This window comes from Sander vitreus, chromosome 23 (genome assembly GCF_031162955.1).
Source record: "Sander vitreus isolate 19-12246 chromosome 23, sanVit1, whole genome shotgun sequence".
NCBI classification, from domain to species: domain Eukaryota; kingdom Metazoa; phylum Chordata; class Actinopteri; order Perciformes; family Percidae; genus Sander; species Sander vitreus.
In genome coordinates, this window is record NC_135877.1 from 20,178,160 (window position 1) to 20,196,497 (window position 18,338).

Consider the following 18,338-nt stretch of genomic DNA (forward strand, 5'->3'; position numbering starts at 1 on the left):
GGTTATTTATACTGTGATAGTTACTGAGTGTGGCTGTTAGCTTGATCTCTTGTTTATGGGAAATGTATGTGTGTGTGTGTGTGTGTGTGTGTGTGTGTGTGTGTATATGCGGGTGTATACATGCATGTGTATGTATGTGTACACATATTATTGTAATGGTATGTCTGTGATGTAATGGGTATGTATTGTGTGTCTAGTGTGGATCCCAGGAAGAGTAGCTGACTGCTCAACGCATTCTCATGAACGGGTTCGTAGGGTATCGTACGAAAAAAAAGTTATGTACACTAAAACGTATATCATACGAAAACTAGTTGACCACCAACTGCTCACGTGACATTGGCTGCAGAGGTGCTCTGTGCTAAGCTGTTTAAGCCGCTACGGAGCTGCCACCGGCTACCGACCTCCGTCACAGCTCGTCGTATCAGCAGCAGTTAGTAGATGTGTTTAGCTGCTACAGAGCTCTGCAACGCTGGCTATGGTGCTCCGTCAGCTCAGCGTGTTACCCGAGAATAGGTGACTGTTAGCCGGGTACAGAGCACTGCGAGCTGGAAGGTCATGGTGCCCCGTCAGGTCAGCGTTAGTTGGTGGTTCAGTTACCCGAAAATAGGTGTCTGTGCGCCGGGTACAGAGCACCGTGAGCTGCCGGTCATTTTGGCTGGATTACGGTTAAGATTAGGCAAGGAAAAGTGAGCGTTATGCAGCGAAAAAAAGTCACGTTTTAGGCCAAGAAACGACTAGTTAAGTTTGGGAAAAGGATCACGGTTTGTATTGAAACACTCCCAAGGAACACGCATTTCCAGTCTTTTGTTTTCCCCGGGAAGGGAACTCCGCTCCCTGGCTTGAAAGTCCTGCCTGAGGTGCACGTCAGGCAACCGCGTAGGGTCCGTGTCTCCACATACCTATGTACGTAGCCACGGCGTAGATTTAACCCAACGGTGATGTCACCGTGTACTGACACACCCTCAAGTACACTTCTGCGTCACTGCAGGAACATGTTCAACTAGTCGAGATCAGCAAAATCAACATGTTTAGCTGGTGCTAACTTACTCTTTAAAGTGCTCATATTATGCTCGTTACATCTACGATGATTTGGTAATGAATGCAAATGTTGGAACTATATAGCCTAAATGTACTACTTTTTAGGCTGATATTAACTAACCCTAATCATTAAGGAGGCTCTGTTTTCAGCACAGTTAGGGTAGGACCCGAAAAGCTCTTTTGCTTCTACTTACTCCCTTTTCGGAAAAGAGTATTTATTTAAAGTGCTCATATCATGCTCATTTTCAGGTTCAAAATTGTGTTTAGATTTTATATCAGAATAGGTTTACATGGTTTAATTTTCAAAAAACACCATATATTTGTTACTTTGTACTTTGTACTGCACATTGCTGCAGCTCCTCTTTTCACCCTGTGTGTTGAGCTCTCTGTTTTAGCTACAGAGTGAGACATCTCACTTCTGTTCCATCTTTGCTGGTAGTTGCACATGCGCAGTACCTAAGTAAGGACTACTAGCCAGTCAGAAGCAGAGTATGAGGGCGTGCCACGCTAGCAGCTAGGTGACCATTGCAATGTGCTACAAAGTGACGCACGTTCATCACGGAAGTAAAGGCTGGACTACAACAGAGCTGTTTGGAGCAGTTTGTGAACAGTGTTTTCTGTTGGAGATGGTAAGGCCCTTTGGGGGGGACTTTGGGCTTTTTCACTTTGTAAACCTATAATGTGCACAAAAAGATATATAACAATAAACAATAAAGGAAAGGGGAAAGCCAAAAAGCATAATATGAGCACTTTAATGGAGATGGCAGGGCTTTTACAGGGCAGATATGTTTGCTTTAGTTTTTAAAGGATAGATTTAGATTTCCGTTGAGAGAGGTTTTGGTTGCTTTAATCAGTCCTCCTGTCACCTTCCAATAACTCCAATGTAATAGAAGAGGAACAAAATCTACAGTCCTCGTTCTGGGCATTCCTAAAGTACAGCCCAAGCTAGTGTGAGGCTTGAGTTAGTCAAATAAGTGTGGATCCTCATCCTGGTAGTTGTGTGTAGGTTTTTTTTTTTTGCCAGTTTTGTATCCCGGCAACAAACCAACTATTATGACGTATCCCTCCGCCACAGCTCAGTAGAAAGACGCTGTTTGGATAAACGCAAAGAGGGAATTATGTACTTAAATGACTATAACTTTGGATAAGGCTAACAGAGACTGCTGACGCCCCATATTTGCTTCACTTCACAGCCATTATAGACAGGAGAAATAATAACAGTGACCAGAAACTCTTTCAATGTGGCATCTATTGTATGACAAAAAAAACAAAAAAACTTGAAAACTATCCTTTTTAGGTGAATTATTATATTCTCACAACTACAATGACGAAATGAAAACACGTTTCCTCTGCTCTTGTAGTCTTGTAGTCTTGTCTCTGCCTCATCCTGTCGTTTTCCTGTTCTCTCTTTCACTTTCGCTTCCTCTCTCTCTCACCGCTGCTTTCAGTGAGCGAGTGGGCTGCATATTGATTTCCAGTGGTGAACTTGTGTGGCTCCCTCTCTCCCTCACTCTCCCTTTCGCCCCCACAGACACAAACTGACGGAGAAGTTGATTAGGAGCAGCTCTAAATATATCCTCCACCTCTTCTTCTCCCTCTCCCTCTTTTCCCTCCCTCCCTCTCTTGCTCCCTCACCCACTCGCTCTCCCACACCAGTTCAATCGCTCATTCTCCGCATTTTCTCTCGCCCAATTCGCCTGGACCCTTCTCTGCCAAGCGCTTTCTCTTCCTCTCTAAATTTCCTTTCCACCAGCTCTGAGCGTATCATTTGTCAACCCCTTCAAAAAAGAAGAAAAAAAGAGAGAGATACACAGGCAGTATTGCCAACTTTGGATGAAAATCAAATGATAATTTGACAAATCCAGGAATGATGGGTACATTTTTCAGTGCGGTGTCCATTTTCAGCCTTTCTTTTCTTTCTTAATGTTATATAGTTATATGTAGGTGTTATTTGTTTCTGTATTTATTGTTTGTTTATTTTATATTAATGTTTAATGGGCCGTTCTCCTGGGCGCGCTTTTGCCACTTTGTGTCCCCCGATTTAAATCTCATTTCCCTTCTCCTGCTTCTACTGAACGCTGAGGCTGATGTGGAGCAGCCAACCGCTCCGCTCATTGTTCAAAAAGGGGGGGTTCATAAACTGAGCATTTTTCAGACAATGAGCACGTGGGCGTATGGCTTTAGGCATATTTGACAGGATCAAATGACTTACACAGAAAAGAAAATTCTGTCGTTTATGAAATAATCCCCCTATACTTATTTTATCCACATCCTCTGTTGTGCTTATTTTTTCCTTTTCCTCTCATCTCCAACACCCCCCCACATCCCCCCACCCCAACCCTTTCTTAAATGGATTGAGGTAAAATGTGAATCTGTATTCAGTGGGTGGTTTTAAGATGCACCGACTTTGTTTAGATTTAAAATGCACATCACATATGCATGATGACATAAACCTCAAGGCTTGTCCTCAGATCTGCCTGATTTTGTCGAATAAAGAAGCTGGGGGGGAAATACAAGGTGCTTATCATGCTAATATTGTTTTGGCTCTGTCTGTGCATGATGAATGCATGCGTAGCAATATGTGTACCTGAGTGAGTGCTTGTGTGTGTTTGCGTGTGCACGTGTGTGCCAGTAAGAGTCCGAGGATTTTGAATCCTGTGCTGAATAATGGGATCAGAGAGTTCAAACAGTGCAGGGTGTGTGTTCACACAGAGGCAGCCGATTGTCATCATTTACATACCCAATCCTCGGAGCTACAGGAGTGTGAATCCTGGTTCGTGCCATGCTGTCGCACCTTTCCTCTACTTTCCTGACTCACCGTGATGCATCTGTTGGCCCCTTATTTCTGACATAAGGCTCATAGCTTAACAGGATGGATGGATAGATACAGTGGGTAGATGGAGGGATGGAGGGATGGAGGGATGGAGGGTTGGAAGGATGGAGGGAGGGATGGAAGGATGGATGGATGGATGGAGGGAGGGATGGAAGGATGGATGGATGGAGGGAGGGAGGGAGGGAGGGATGGATGGATGGATGGATGGATGGATGGATGGAAGGATGGATGGATGGATGGAGGGAGGGATGGAAGGATGGATGGATGGAGGGAGGGAGGGAGGGAGGGATGGATGGACGGACTTTATTATTTCCAAACTGGGGAATTACTGTGTTACAGCAGCAGGTATAAGAGACACAACATCCTCACAGAATAACAAGAAATAATAATGAATAAAGTAAGTATAAATAAAGTACAAGAACACCTACTCAAACTTGAAAAAACAATGTACAACATATATACAGTACATGTGTATATATGTTGTACATATATACACATGTATGTATATATATATAAAAAATATACAATCATCATATAATATTATATATGAAAAACGGACTATATACAGGAGTTAGTCTTCCTGTAACTATAGTTACTGTATCTATTACACTTTGATTTACCTTTATTTCTTGAGTTTACTCATATGATGTGTGTCATTAAGCTATATATATATATATAGTGGTGCATTATATGCTTTTAGTTTGAATACTTATACATCGTTATGCATCATAGCCACTGAGAATGTTTTATTCTGATTGGCTGGCAGGTATATGACACATAGCTATGTACTTAATACCTGTGACGCAGGTTGCACATTCATTTAGAAGTGGCATTGAGTAAAGGTTAGTGAAGCAGCAGGATATTTAAATTACATGAGCTACGTATATTTATGACAAGAAAAAAAGATATATTACTCATATTGAATACAAACAGCTGACCTTTTCATGTGATGACCAACAAATGATTATTTGACTCGGAGTCATCCCTTACAATTGTAATACTTCTTCCAATATTAGCACATACATCTATTACTCCAGTATTTATTTGATTTCTCCTTACAATATAATTATTATAATTGAAGATGTGTAACAGGTTAGGTTGCCCTTTCATACCCCCATTTGTTTTTAGTTCCTACCTACTGTTGTACACGGACAGTTTTGAGTTCAACAGGAAGTCCTATAATGAGAGCAAAGTCGGCTGTGTTGTACTGTCTTGTTGTGTTGCCATTAAATAAATAATACTCCAATAGAAAATGTAGCCTGATTATTACCCACAGCCCAGAGTTACTGGAGTATGTCAAACTTCAGGAAATCAGGGTTATGTTTCTGAAATTGCGCACAAAACCTCACAATATAGCACTTTTTTTATTTTTGTTTTTCATGAATAAACAGTGAGCTTGTCAAATGTCATGGCCACATCTGTCTTGTAGAAATTACGGTCATATTCTACAGTTTTGCGACAGCGAACATGCGTTTTGAGGGAAGCGTAATGCTGCTTAGCAGGAACGCCTTCACATGAAAGTTAGATAGATAGATAGATAGATATTTTATTGATCCCCAATGGGGAAATTCAAGATCCCAGTAGCTTAAAGACATCGCACACAACATGCACATACATCATAAACAGGATGATAAAATAACAAATCCACATAAATAATATGGACAATAAAAGAAAAGATACTAAATAAAAAATCCACATGAATGTATTAAGGGATGTATAAGCATGAGACGCTTGCAGTGACAGGGTAAGGACTGACCTTGTGATTCAGTATGCATGGTAAAGTGCTCTATGACAGTGTGTGTCATGGTGGTAGTGCAAATAAGTCCAAAAGTGCAAGGATAAAGTCTAGACACCAGCATTAAATATGGACAATATAAGAGAATAATGTAGACATAGTAATATAAAAACCATATCTTTTTTAAAAGACAACATTAAATATGGGCATTATAAGGGACTAAAGTAGACAGTAGGATAGACACAAATCAAGTTTGTTGAAGTTGACGTTCAGCAAAAGAACATCAAGGAAAGAACAAATTAAGACACACTGCTCGACAACGTGCACTGTAGCTCACCTGTATTCTCTCAGGTGTACATATGCATTGCTAACTTATGCAGATGCACCGACACCTACTCCGAGACGTCAGGCCTGCCAGCGTGATTATTATGCAGAAATTAGAGCTGTGCAGAGGAGAGCTAAACTCTGTTTGATCTCTGTGATGTGCGTGCGTGCGTCCGTGTCTATACGAGCGTGAGAGACAGAAATAGAGACAGAGGAAGAGGAGAAAGATGCTGTCAACTCTCTCCATCCTCCTCGTCCTCCTCCTCCTCCTCTGTGAAGCAGATGTCCAATTGAGTCTATTTAAAGCCGGTGCAGTACGGCTGCTGATGCTGAGAGCGCCGGGCTGTAGCTTTGCATTACTGTTGTCTTACCTACAGCGCACGCTCCACTCGGAGCTCAGCATTCTCCGTTTGCTTCCAATGCGAACTCGCGTTTCTGCTCTGCAGAATGTCAGCTGAAAATGACCTCAAAGCTCATTATTTTAGAACGCCTTGCAACCCTTTTGCAATTTAGGGGATGGAAAAAAATAAATAAATGGTCCTCTAATTGGAAATGGATTCCAACATTCAAAACCAGTTGACAAAACAAGAAATGCACAATGAACAAGCTACACAAGACTGAGACTTATGTCTTCTGTCTTCTGTTCAAATGGCCAACTGTGTAAAATGAAACCACAGCAGTTTTCTGTCAAACTGACCGTTATCTGTGAGTGCATGTGCAATGACGGATATCATAACCCTGAAAAATAACACTCCGCTTGGCTTTGGCAGGGACTTTCAGTCCCACTCTGATCTGTTGTTCCAGACAATTATCTGAAACAGACACACTTCTGACACTCTCTTCTACTCTCTTTCTTTCTTTCTTTCTTTCTCCATCGGGGCTCATCTGTTTTTTCCCCAACGAGCAAATAGATAGGAGCTCAGAATAGTCCGAAATAGGTGGGACTTGGCTGTTGCGTTTTCATTCTTCGCCAGGGATGACGCATCTGCTGCCATGGCTAGGGGAGGGGAAAAAGTTATATATATATATATATAAAAAAAAGAAAAAAAACAGTTATCAACAGGATGTGGTGGTGTCAGACAGGAAGTCAGCACTGACAGGGAGTGAGAGCGAGGTGCTCTGCAGGGCTGCGATGATGCCTCCGAACAGTTCTGTCTGAATGAGGTCTCAGCTGTAAAACATTTGACATGCCTCACCAAGTGGCTGTAGTTAATTGCGCATAAACCTGCTTTTAGGCAAAACTTTCATTTGAATTGGCAATTGGTTTAATAATGGTTTCTAATTCCTTTACAGATTCATTGCAGGTAAATCTGAAAAGAAAAGAAAAAAGTGAAACTATGGCTGTATGTTTTTAATCATTCTGTTAGCTCGTACAATAAGTGTGTAATATGTGAAACATATAATCCCCACTGACAAAAAATCCGTCCTCAAAGGAGGATTTTAAGATTTACAAATTAAACAAAACAAGACGCTGAGATGGACACTTTTTGCAGTGTGCAAATTCTACAATGTGCCAGCCCGAAAAAAAGGGTGTGTAAACTCTATTCCCTCCGGTGTTATGAAAAATAAATAAAAAATAAGATGGGTAAATGTGCTTTTCTAGGTGGGGTTTACCCTCCTCTACTGTACATCTCTGCATTTCCCGCAGCAGCAGCAGCAGCTTGCCTGTGAAACAGATACAGAGACCGGAAAAAAGCTCGGAGAGGCGTCTGCAGAGCGCATGCTGCGAACGGGAGGGGGCGGAGGGAGAGAGAGAGAGAGAGAGAGAGAGAGAGAGTGAAACAGAGAGAGGGGGAGAGAGAGAGAGAGAGAGAGAGAGAGAGAGAGAGAGAGAGAGAGAGAGAGAGAGAGAGAGAGAGAGAGCTGTGACAGCGCTCATCACCCACTGAACAACCAGGACGGGTTGCATCCAAGCAATCGCTGCCATTCGCAGACGGAGTTTACAGCCCTTTGCCGCCGCTTTTTCTTTCGATCTTTTTCTGCCGCACCCCCTCCCTCTCCCGGTGCTGCCCAGCCAGTCGACCATGGTTTCTATAATTTCAGACCTGGACCCTCTGAAAAGCTGGAACGTGTTAAGGTAAGCGCCCGGTACAGTTTTTCGCCAATGTAAAAAAAAACGTAGGTTGATAGCAGAGAGGGGAGATGGTAGACAGTAGAGAAGAAGTGCGGTGGTGTTTTGGAGGAAATAAGGGTGGGACGCGGCGCAGGCACGAGATCGAGCTCTGGTTTCTGGCGCTGCTGTGCGTAATTACGCACGGATTGCGCCCGTTTGGCTGTAAATCGGCGCCGAGTACGGAGATCTTTCTACTTTCTGAAGCTCCTCTCGCTCTTCTCCTCCGCTCTGCCATGAGTCTGACGCATGCAATCTGCTCCGTGTCTGCGTACATCTCATTAACCCCCGATGCTGCCCCGCACCGGCGCCTTTTTTTTATTTTTATTTTTTTATCATCGCCATCATCTCCAAACTTCGTCCATTCCAGTGTAGAAGTAAGAATAACACCCATTTATCACCATCACCCCCCTACTCCACACCCTTCCACCACCCCCCCACCCTCCTTCCACCTCCCACCCATGTTGATTTGGTTCCCCAAATTGTTGAAGAGCCTCTGCTACACTTCCAGAAAAAAAGTATACCCCTCCTGGAGTTTATCTTAAAACATTTACTCATGGCTGATTGCCTGCAACAGAGAGCTTTTAAAGAACATTACACCCCCCTCCCACCCCACCCCCAAGCTGCAAAATATGTTTTCAGCGCTGCTCCAGCAACACAGCCATTTACTTAATGGCACGAAGGAGGCGGTCCTGATACAAATTTGATTGACTGAGCCTCCCATGAGGGCAAAGGTGAAACTTTTCTCGCTCACCTTGTCTTGTGCGAGCACTCTCCTTTTTGTCAAACAGCTATTAGACTCATAGGCAGCATACAAGGCTCCATCTCGGATCTGCAAATCACTATGAATACATTCACTGTCATTAAGCATCTCAGCAGAAAAAGCCTATGCATTTAAAAGCTGGATTTTAAAAGGGCCTTGTCCCTGAATATTTCAGCCACTTGATAAATAAGTCATTATTCCCTCGACAGACTCTGCGGAGACTATCGCAAATTCTATTTTAGAAACGGGGAGAGAGGAGACAGAGCCCTGAAGACCCTCAAATTATTCTTTTAATGCCGCTTCTCCCCTCTGCTATCATTCTTATCCCCCCGCTGCCCTCCATCCCACTATCATTATCCACAAATCCAAAATAGAAAATGAGCGGAGTAATGTAGAGCAGGCATATTTCAGTAAACTGCTGATGGACGAAAGGGGGGCTAAATGATGTCATTTCCAAACAGGCAGGGATGAGAAATAGGACATGCAGCTGACCTGACACACACACACACACACACACACACACACAAACACACACACAAACACACACACACACACACACACACACACACACACACACACATAAATAGCCGCAGTAGAGACTTTCTCTGTGGACACACTCTCCTTTCCTCTCGGTCTATTTGCTTAACGGGGACAGATCTCCTGGTAGCATTAAAAATGTCACTTTTATCTAATTTTAGCACAGATAACGACTTCATAATTGACGTATTGGGCAGCCATGTTGGCTTTACAGTTGAAAGGTCAAAGGTAAAAAGTGAGTTTCGAATGGACAAATATTATGCAAACCTTTGCGAAAGAAGTCCGAAAAGAGTTTAATTTTTGTTGTCGCCTTCTGAGAGTCAGATTACTTGTTAGGGAGGAAGGAAGGAAGCAAAAGAGGAGAACGGGAATGATGGAAGGGCAGAAAGAGGATTATTTACCTCCCCTCTGTCCCTCGTCTCTTCCCTCATTAAACCTTTGTTATTCCAGATAAGAGGCAGGAGCAGCTGTCCCTCTCCAAAGACGGCACATCCTAATAAAGACCAGCTTACCGCCGGCCCGTCACTCACACCCTCACACACACACACGCACGCACACACACACACACACACACACACACACACGCACACACACACACACACACCCCAACACAAATGAGCACTAAAAATGCTCTTCTCAATCATTTATGATAATGAAGCACCTTGGAGCCGTTCTCTGTGTCGTTCTCTCCCTAATGAGACTCACCTCCGTCACGCTCAGACACGCACTTAACGCACACACGTAAACACACACACACACACACACACACACACACACACACTCATCATAAACTCAGCATTAACAAGAAAGTGTGTTGTTGTTATTGCCGAGAAGCAGAAGCAGTTGAACAAAGGGAAGCGGTGAGGAGCGAAAACCACTTGATTTAGTGAGATATCATTTTTCTAAATTTTCGTTCACGATACCGCGGCTGGAGCGTGGAGTTTTTGCGTTCTGGTTGAGCGACAGCGGCGACTCGCAGCGTTTGGTGATCGAATGCTGCTGGTGAAATGAAACAAAGATTTGAAGACATTATAAAGAAAACTATCGGTGCAGGTGAAAGATGAAACCTCACTGTTGTAACACAATTAGGCAGCATGATAAGCACGTTATCGCAATTAGCTGATTAATGCAACTCGGTGGAATTCGATTTACTTTAAATGCAATAAGGAGTTAATGCAAGTGACAAATGTGTGCGCATGTATGTGGTAAGGCAAGTGTTATCAGATCAGCAGCGAGGTGTGTCTTCTGCATTCACTATCTCTTCCATCTATCAGTCTGTAAACACACACACACACACACACACACACACACACACACACACATGTATGAACACACACTCATGTTCCAATGAGAGCGTAGAGGATGGATGTTAGAAATCTGTCCGTGCCTCTCACAGTGCACACCATATATCTGAAGTGCAGTTCAGTTTTGCCATAATGAGAAACAGCATGCATATTAATTCCATCTGATTACATCCCCACACACACGTGCGTCTCCACACACACACACACACACACACACACACACACACACACACACACGCATGCATGCACGCGGCAAACACAAGGTGTGTTCTGGATTCAATTAGGGAGGAGAGAGAGGAGAGCTCAGGTTTTTATTCTATTACTGTCTAGTTAAATCATTGCTGGATGTTCAGAGACAGGAAGCCAAAGATAAAAGTGTGTTGTTAAAGAGAAATATGAACGCACTAGTTGAGGGTGAAGTGCGTATATTCAGTGCTAATGTGAAAATGAGTCTAAATGTCTGAGTTAAAAAAAAGAAAGAAAACTCCACCGTCATTCCTTCGCTGCTGCGTTTTCCCTCCTCGATCTCTTCAGGGTCCCTTTTCACAGTCGTCCAATCATCTAAATCCTTTCACTTATCGCAGGTGTAGCGTCCTGCAGCTCGAGTGCGCTCCGAGCGAGGCTGGAGGAAAAAGGGGAAGGGGGGTAGGGAGGGGGGGGATTGACAGCGAAAGGGGGCTTGACCTTTGACCCCAGCGGTGTTGGTTTTAATTAATCTACTTAAAGAGTCCGTCCGCTTGCATCATGTGTCGCTTTATATCCCCCCGGACCGGGAAGAGAGGCACAAATCCATCCGCCTAATTACCAAGACCACTGTTTGAATCTTTAAATCCCCTCTGATAGTGTGTGCGAGTGTGGCGTGAGAGTGTGTGTGTGTGGTGCTTTATCTACAAGCCAGACCTTTTTCCCCCGCTCAGGATTATACTGGTTTAACTAAAGGGTTAGAGTGAAAACATTTGGCGAAGGCGGCTACTGATATTTACAGCACGAAGTTGCCGATAGTCAGTGTTTTATCTTTAAATCGGAGCATTTTTTTTTAGTTTTAAGTGTTTTTTTCTCAAAATATCTTTCTTGTCATGTTGGAAAAAAAAGCATGTTATGCTGTCACGGTACACCGAAGCCATTATGTAGAATGAGGCAGGCGTCATTTCATCATAATGTTGGATTTTAAATCCAAATCCACTATTTACTTGATAAATCCCTATAATTTTGAAAACAATCCTCTCTGCTTCTACCTTTCCATCACTTCCATCACTGTGTTGTAGCACTGCACGTAGAAATGAGGCTTACATGTTTGTGCTATTTGTGATACTTTTTCCATCGAGATGACAGTCTCTGCTGCCCTCCCTGTCTGGATTTCCTCACTGATCGCTATTGTTTAAAACTGAATTTGACGCATATGAATGATGATGCTGTTTCAGTCATGTATTGTCCAAACAAGCTACGTCCAGGCATTTATTCTGGGAGGGAACACCTCAGAAGGTTTGGACGCGTGTTGCGGTTCTTCAGTCCCCTAAGGAGCAGAGCTTTTCTACTCCGGAAGCATCAGAGGTCGATGTTGGTGGAACGATACGAGTGGAAAGAATGACAAGTTATAGAAAAAAAGAACATGGACTGTAATTGTACCTACACATTTTGATTTACAGAATAGTCAGAGAATCTTAGTCACCTTTTTTGATGTAAAACCCTGAGTATGGAGTCAAACTGATATGGTGCCGCAGGGTGGACATTCAAAATTCGCTCTCCACTTCCCACAGCTGTCAATCAAAGCTTTGTAGCCGCGGAGAACAATGCTGCATTCAGCATCAGAGTGACGGAGGCGGACGGGGCAAGCCGACGGAGAAAGAGAAGGAGGGCTGAATTCCTCCAAACTCTCTGGAATCAGCAAGAGATAATAACATAGTTGAGGCGAAAGTGCGTCACAAAACACAAAAGAAACGGGGGAACGATGACAGAGAGGGAAGGGCAGAAGGAAAGACTAGAAATTAAAGGAGAAAGGAGGGAAAAGAAGGAAAGATCTGCATGTTGGCGAGACTCATACAGGTGTGTGTGTGCGTGCGTGTGTGTGTGTGTGTGTGTGTGTTGTTAAGCAGACATTGTTGGATATTGTTCACTCAATGCCACCTCTGATAGGATTATATTTCTATTATAGGGTTATCAATATGGGATTTACAGTAGTGGAACGTTACCAAGTACATTTACTTAAAGGTTCCATATTAGTCATTGGTCTTTTATGATTATAAAGCAGTTTGAAGTGCTATATGAATACTGTTAAAATATAAAAAACGCTCGATCCACAGAGAAATGCACACAGCCCGCATTCAGAAGCTGTGACTTTAAACGAGCCGTCAGGACTTCCGTACGGTTGCGATGTCACAGCTAAGCTATATATAGGTAGAAAGTGCCGCTACAGTGGCGTTACAGTTATTCCCTGGCTGCAATGACAGTGCAGAGACTCCAAGAGCTCATATGCAGAAGACCTGTAAATGCCGACCAATCAGAGAACACTGGGCTTTTTCAGGAGGGGGGTTTAAAGAGACAGGCGTTAAAACAGAGCATTTCAGCCCGAGGTTGAATACAGATATATATTCAGACAGATAGTATTAGAAAAATAAAGTGTTTTTTTGAACACTGAAGCATGTAAACATGTTCTAGTAGAAGCCCAACATATAAGAATGAAACTGAAAATGAACTTAATATGGGGCCTTTAAGTACTGTGCACTTTTGAGGTACTTGTACATCTTCTGCTACTCAATATTGTTCTTTTTACCCCACTAAATTTACTTCACAGCTGTAGTTACTTTGCAGATTTGCATACACGATGATCTCATTAATTTTTTTCAGATTAAACTACCCACCCACAGTATAGGGCTGCAACTCACATAGTTATCAGTTGACCTAATATTTGTTAGGGCTATAAAAGTGAAGATTGCCCATTACAAGTTCTCAGAGCCTGAGGATACAGTTTCTTGTTTTGCTTTGTTTTGACGGGCAACACGTGTAAACCCATACATATTCAGTTTAGTATCAAATAAGACTAATAAAAGCAAAAGAAATCATGACTTCAACTACAAATTAATCATCAAAATTGGTGTTGAATTTTTGTCTTATTATTGACTAATTGTTCCAGTGGCACAAAAGTATATAAAGTCTTTAAAATGAGCTCCATTCGACCCAGTATCAACATTAAAATGTGATACCGTATCATATAGATTAATATGAAAGTCTGGGGTTGTGTCTATAAATGTCTATAGCTGAGGTAGTAAGCCTTATGATAATGGTGACACATTTCAGCTCAAGATTAATAACACCATAAATAGCCACAGCCATTATATGCATGGTGTTTGCTATGTGAAAAAAGTACCTTTTCTCATCTCCCCTTAATGTTTTATTTCATAAAAAAGTGATTAGATTTGTATGTTGTTAGCATGTTTATTTAAGGCGAGGTGGGCTGCTTCCGATGTAAAACCCTGCAGTCTGACAGGAGTCACGCTGCATATTGAGTACTTTTACTTTTGATACTTAAATTACATTTTCTGCAGAGGACCTGTGCTTGTGACGTTACATTGTGGTATTGCAATTTGAGCTTAGTGAAGTATCTACATTCTTCTCACTCAACAAGATGTTAATGTAATCTGATTCTGCACGTTAGCATGGAAATGTTCATTACCTTTGGTTTGAAAGGAGAGGTTTGTGGTCATAATGTCATATCTTATGTAATACGTTTTCGGACGGATTTTAAGATATATATTGCAATATGGTTTCTGCCTCCTGCTGCCATCAAAGTCAAAACCATGGTATTGTTCTGCCTTTGCAAGTATATTTCAGTTGCAGCGCTGCATTATTCTCAGCCTTTCAAACAGAGTCCTCACAGGTTAGGTGTGTGAGTGTGTGTGTGTGTGTGTGTGTGTGAGACACAAACACACACACACACACACACACACACACAGAGGACACTGTCTCTTTAATGTTATTTTTGAGTAAAACAAGTGTTGTTGCCAGTCATGAAAGATACATTTGCTGCTTTTTTTCTTTTTTCCCCAACAAAGATCAGCTTAGTCAACAGCAGCTTTAGGGATTTAAAACACAACCATAGCACAGACCTCACATGACGATCTGTGTGTGTGTGTGCGTGTGTGTGAGTGAGTGTGTGTGTGTGTGTGCATAAAGACAGTATATAATCAGTGAGTATGACGTTCTATTCAAATATGCTGAACATATAAGAAACACCAACTGTCTTTATGCTTGTTTCCTTTTTGACGTTTTCATTTTGAATTGTCTTGTGCTGTTTTTTCTTTTCCTTCTGTGCTATTGCTTGTCTTCTTTATTTCAACCTAGTTTTCTTTAGACTTCTCCTTATATCTTTCTGTTTGTCTTTTCCTTCTTTCTTTCTTTTCTTTTCTCTCTTCTCCATTTTAGAGGCCAATAAGTGCAACCTGTACATTAGTCTCTGTGCACACACACACACACACACACACACACACACACACACACACACACACACACACACACACACACACACTTAATGCCATTGGCCCAAAGTGACAAATCTGTTTAATAATGCACCACCTGGAGCACGGCCCTCTATCTCTCTCTCTCTCGCTCTCTCTCTCTCTCTCTTACACACACACACACACACACACACACACACACACACACACACACACACACACACACACACACACACACACAATAATAATCATGTATTTTAGTGCCGTACTTTGTTACAGTCTCATTCTCACAACGACCATGCCTTTAAAGAAGCTTTATACCGGTGTGTGTGTGTGTGTGTGTGTGTGTGTGTGTGTGTGTGTGTGTGTGTGTGTGTGTATGTATTCCCCCCGGTGACACATAACCGTCTTTGTGCAGTATAGCTTAAGAAACACAGATAGTATAGAGTACTCCACCTTCTGTCTTTACATCCAAATCGCGGTGAATTTCTTCCGCCCCCTTTCAGCGCACCCCCCCACCCCCCCAATCACAGTGATCCTCTACAAGCATGTAACCAGAGGGGGGAAGAGGACGAGGGAGAGAAATAAAGAAGAGTGTGGGGGGGGGGGAAGAAAAATGAGAGGGAAAAATAGATCTTGTCTGAATAAATAAACAGCTTTCGCTTGCAACCGTAACGGAAAGCTTAGCGGAGTAAAGGAGAGGGGTGAGGGGAGGGGGGCAGGAGGGATGAGGGTGTGAGAGTCAGCGAAGGAAAGGAAAACACTGGCACTCTGCCCGGTGAAAATAAGAAAAAAAAAAAGGAATTAAATCTTTGTGTGTATGTGACTGATGGATGTTCAAAGCCAAAAATAAGAAAATGCAGACAATGCATGACCAGAGGCTAGATTAAAAAAACTGACCAATGTTAGTGAGTGTTTGGTTTTGCAAGGATCACTTCAATAGATTGGATTGAAGCTGTGCAGCACAAGAGGCTATCTGTGAAGGAAATAATTATTTGTCATGTAGATGGATATGCTCTCCATGATAAGCCATTAAATGAGGCCGATATGGGCTTAATGTTAAAAAGTTATGTATGAGTTTTAGTAGTTTACAGTTTGATTGATTATAGTGTACAAGTATGCATTATTGTGAATACAATCATTGGTTTTAAATGGGACATTTTATTGTTCCACGGTCTAAAATATAGCTTTTTTTCTGAATGAGGTTTGGCATAAAAATGGTCAAATTTAAAACATGCTGAATGGCGGTATGAACTATGGACTGTCAGCACCTTCATTCCAGAAAATTTCCCAACAAGCTTTCAGAAACCCCCATCAGTCACACAGAGAGAGAAAAATGTAGAGGATGAGAGGGAGAGCTAATGAATTATGGGTGGCCAGTGAATAGAGAGCGAGAGCAAGAGAGAGAGAGAGAGAGAGAGAGAGAGAGAGAGAGAGAGAGAGAGAGAGAGAGGTGGGCTCTGTCGCTCTCTTCCTCCTCCTGGGTTTTGGAAGTGTCACGCTGTGAGTGTTGCCATGCAGATGGTGACCCTGGAGTGTTGCAAAAGGGAGGTTGGAAAAAGAAGAAGGAAAAAACAGAGCTCAAGAGAAAAATTAGTGAAAATAGAGAAGTTTATTTTTTTTTTTTTTAAATACAAACTGTTTGGACAGAACAGACCGGGAAGTACAGCCGATTGACTGCAGAGGGTTCACAGTCATCTTTAGTCATAGTCATGATCGCTGTCAACGGGATACAATAGCTATGCTATTACTTGTCTTCTTTATTTCAACCTAATTTTCTTTAGACTTTTCCTTATTTATTTCTGTTTGTCTTTTCCTTCTTTCTTTCTTTCTTTCTTTCTTTCTTTCTTTCTTTTCTTTTCTCTCTTCTCCATTTTAGAGGCCAGTAAGTGCAACCTATACATTAGCCTATATGCGCACGCTCACACACACACACACACACACACACACACACACACACACACACACACACACACACACACACACTCTTAACGTTTTTCTTTTTTTAAAATACAAACTGTCTAGACAGAACAGACCGGGAAGTACAGCCGATTGACTGCAGAGGGTTCACAGTCATCTTTAGTCATAGTCATGATCGCTGTCAACGGGATACAACCAGTGTTGGTTGATGGGAGCTGATACTAAGTGCCAAATTTAGATTGATAATAAATGTAGTATTGATCGATTCGGCAATATAATCATTCAAACTACATTGTGGTGGAGGTAGACAACCCTCTGTCTGTCTCTTCTTATTGAGAGCCGGGTCCCTAGTTATCAGTTCCTCAACAGTGGCCGCCCACTTTTTGAACAGCTCCTGTTCCAGAAGTGATTTTCCTCATTCAATTGCTCCATTGACCTTTCATAAAATGCTTATATAAAGAGTTTTAAGCCTGAAACCAAGGAAACCATCCACGGGATAAATCATGACCATAAAACATTTAATACGACGCAAAAGAACATTTTGAAAACGTCAGAAAAGGCAAAGGTTCAAGACTGTGCACATAAACGATCATAGACTTCAGTATTAGCTGAAAAAAACTAACGGACAAGAATTTGGTATCGCAAACATTGTGGTTTGTAGTCCAAGTAGTATTGACCAGTCACATTTGGAGTGGGCTTTGGTTGCATGCAGGTAAACAGTTGGTGTGGAGAGCAAAAGAGGCGGAACACATTGGCAGGAGTGCAATCTCAGAACCCATCACTTATTTAGCTTTTTATTAGCTTTTGAAAAGCTTTATCTGCATTTGCGGATGATTAGGACTCCCAGCAGAATCTCTGTTGCTGTGTAGATTCTCTGAGAGCTTCCTTAAAGAGCAGAGCATTTTGCTTCAAGTCTAACAATATAACCATTTGATATAAATGGTCAATTCCTCAATGGAAGTGTGCGACTGAACAGTGTGAACGCTGGTGTTCTGTCATTTCATGCATGTTCCCATTGTGTCTCTAGAACACAGGACACAGTGATTTCTAATGTTTATTTATTAAAGAACTCATGTTAAGTTGTAGTTTCAAAATCATTTTGACAAAAACTCGCTGCCAAAGATTGCGACGATGTATGTAAACGTGCAGATTTCAGTTCTAAAAAAAAATGCAACTATGTTTTCAAAGGTGAAATAAGGAGTATAATCTTTAATCAGTAATAATCTGCTCACCATTTGCACAAAAAGATCAATGGCGCAACTATTACTTCACCATGCACTTCCACATAGGAGATTTTCGGCTTTCGAAACAAGCTGTTTAAGT

General features: G+C 42.1%; 1 protein-coding gene across 1 annotated transcript in view; it reads left to right on the forward strand.

The window, feature by feature from the left end:
* The first annotated feature begins 7,752 nt into the window (after positions 1-7,752).
* Positions 7,753-18,338, forward strand: part of celf2 (cugbp, Elav-like family member 2) — a 233,171-nt gene continuing 222,585 nt past the window's right edge. Inside the window, exon 1 of the mRNA XM_078242911.1 lies at positions 7,753-8,007. Within this exon, the coding sequence (XP_078099037.1) occupies positions 7,955-8,007 (53 nt within the window). The 5' untranslated portion in view covers positions 7,753-7,954. The remainder of the gene's footprint in view (positions 8,008-18,338) is intronic.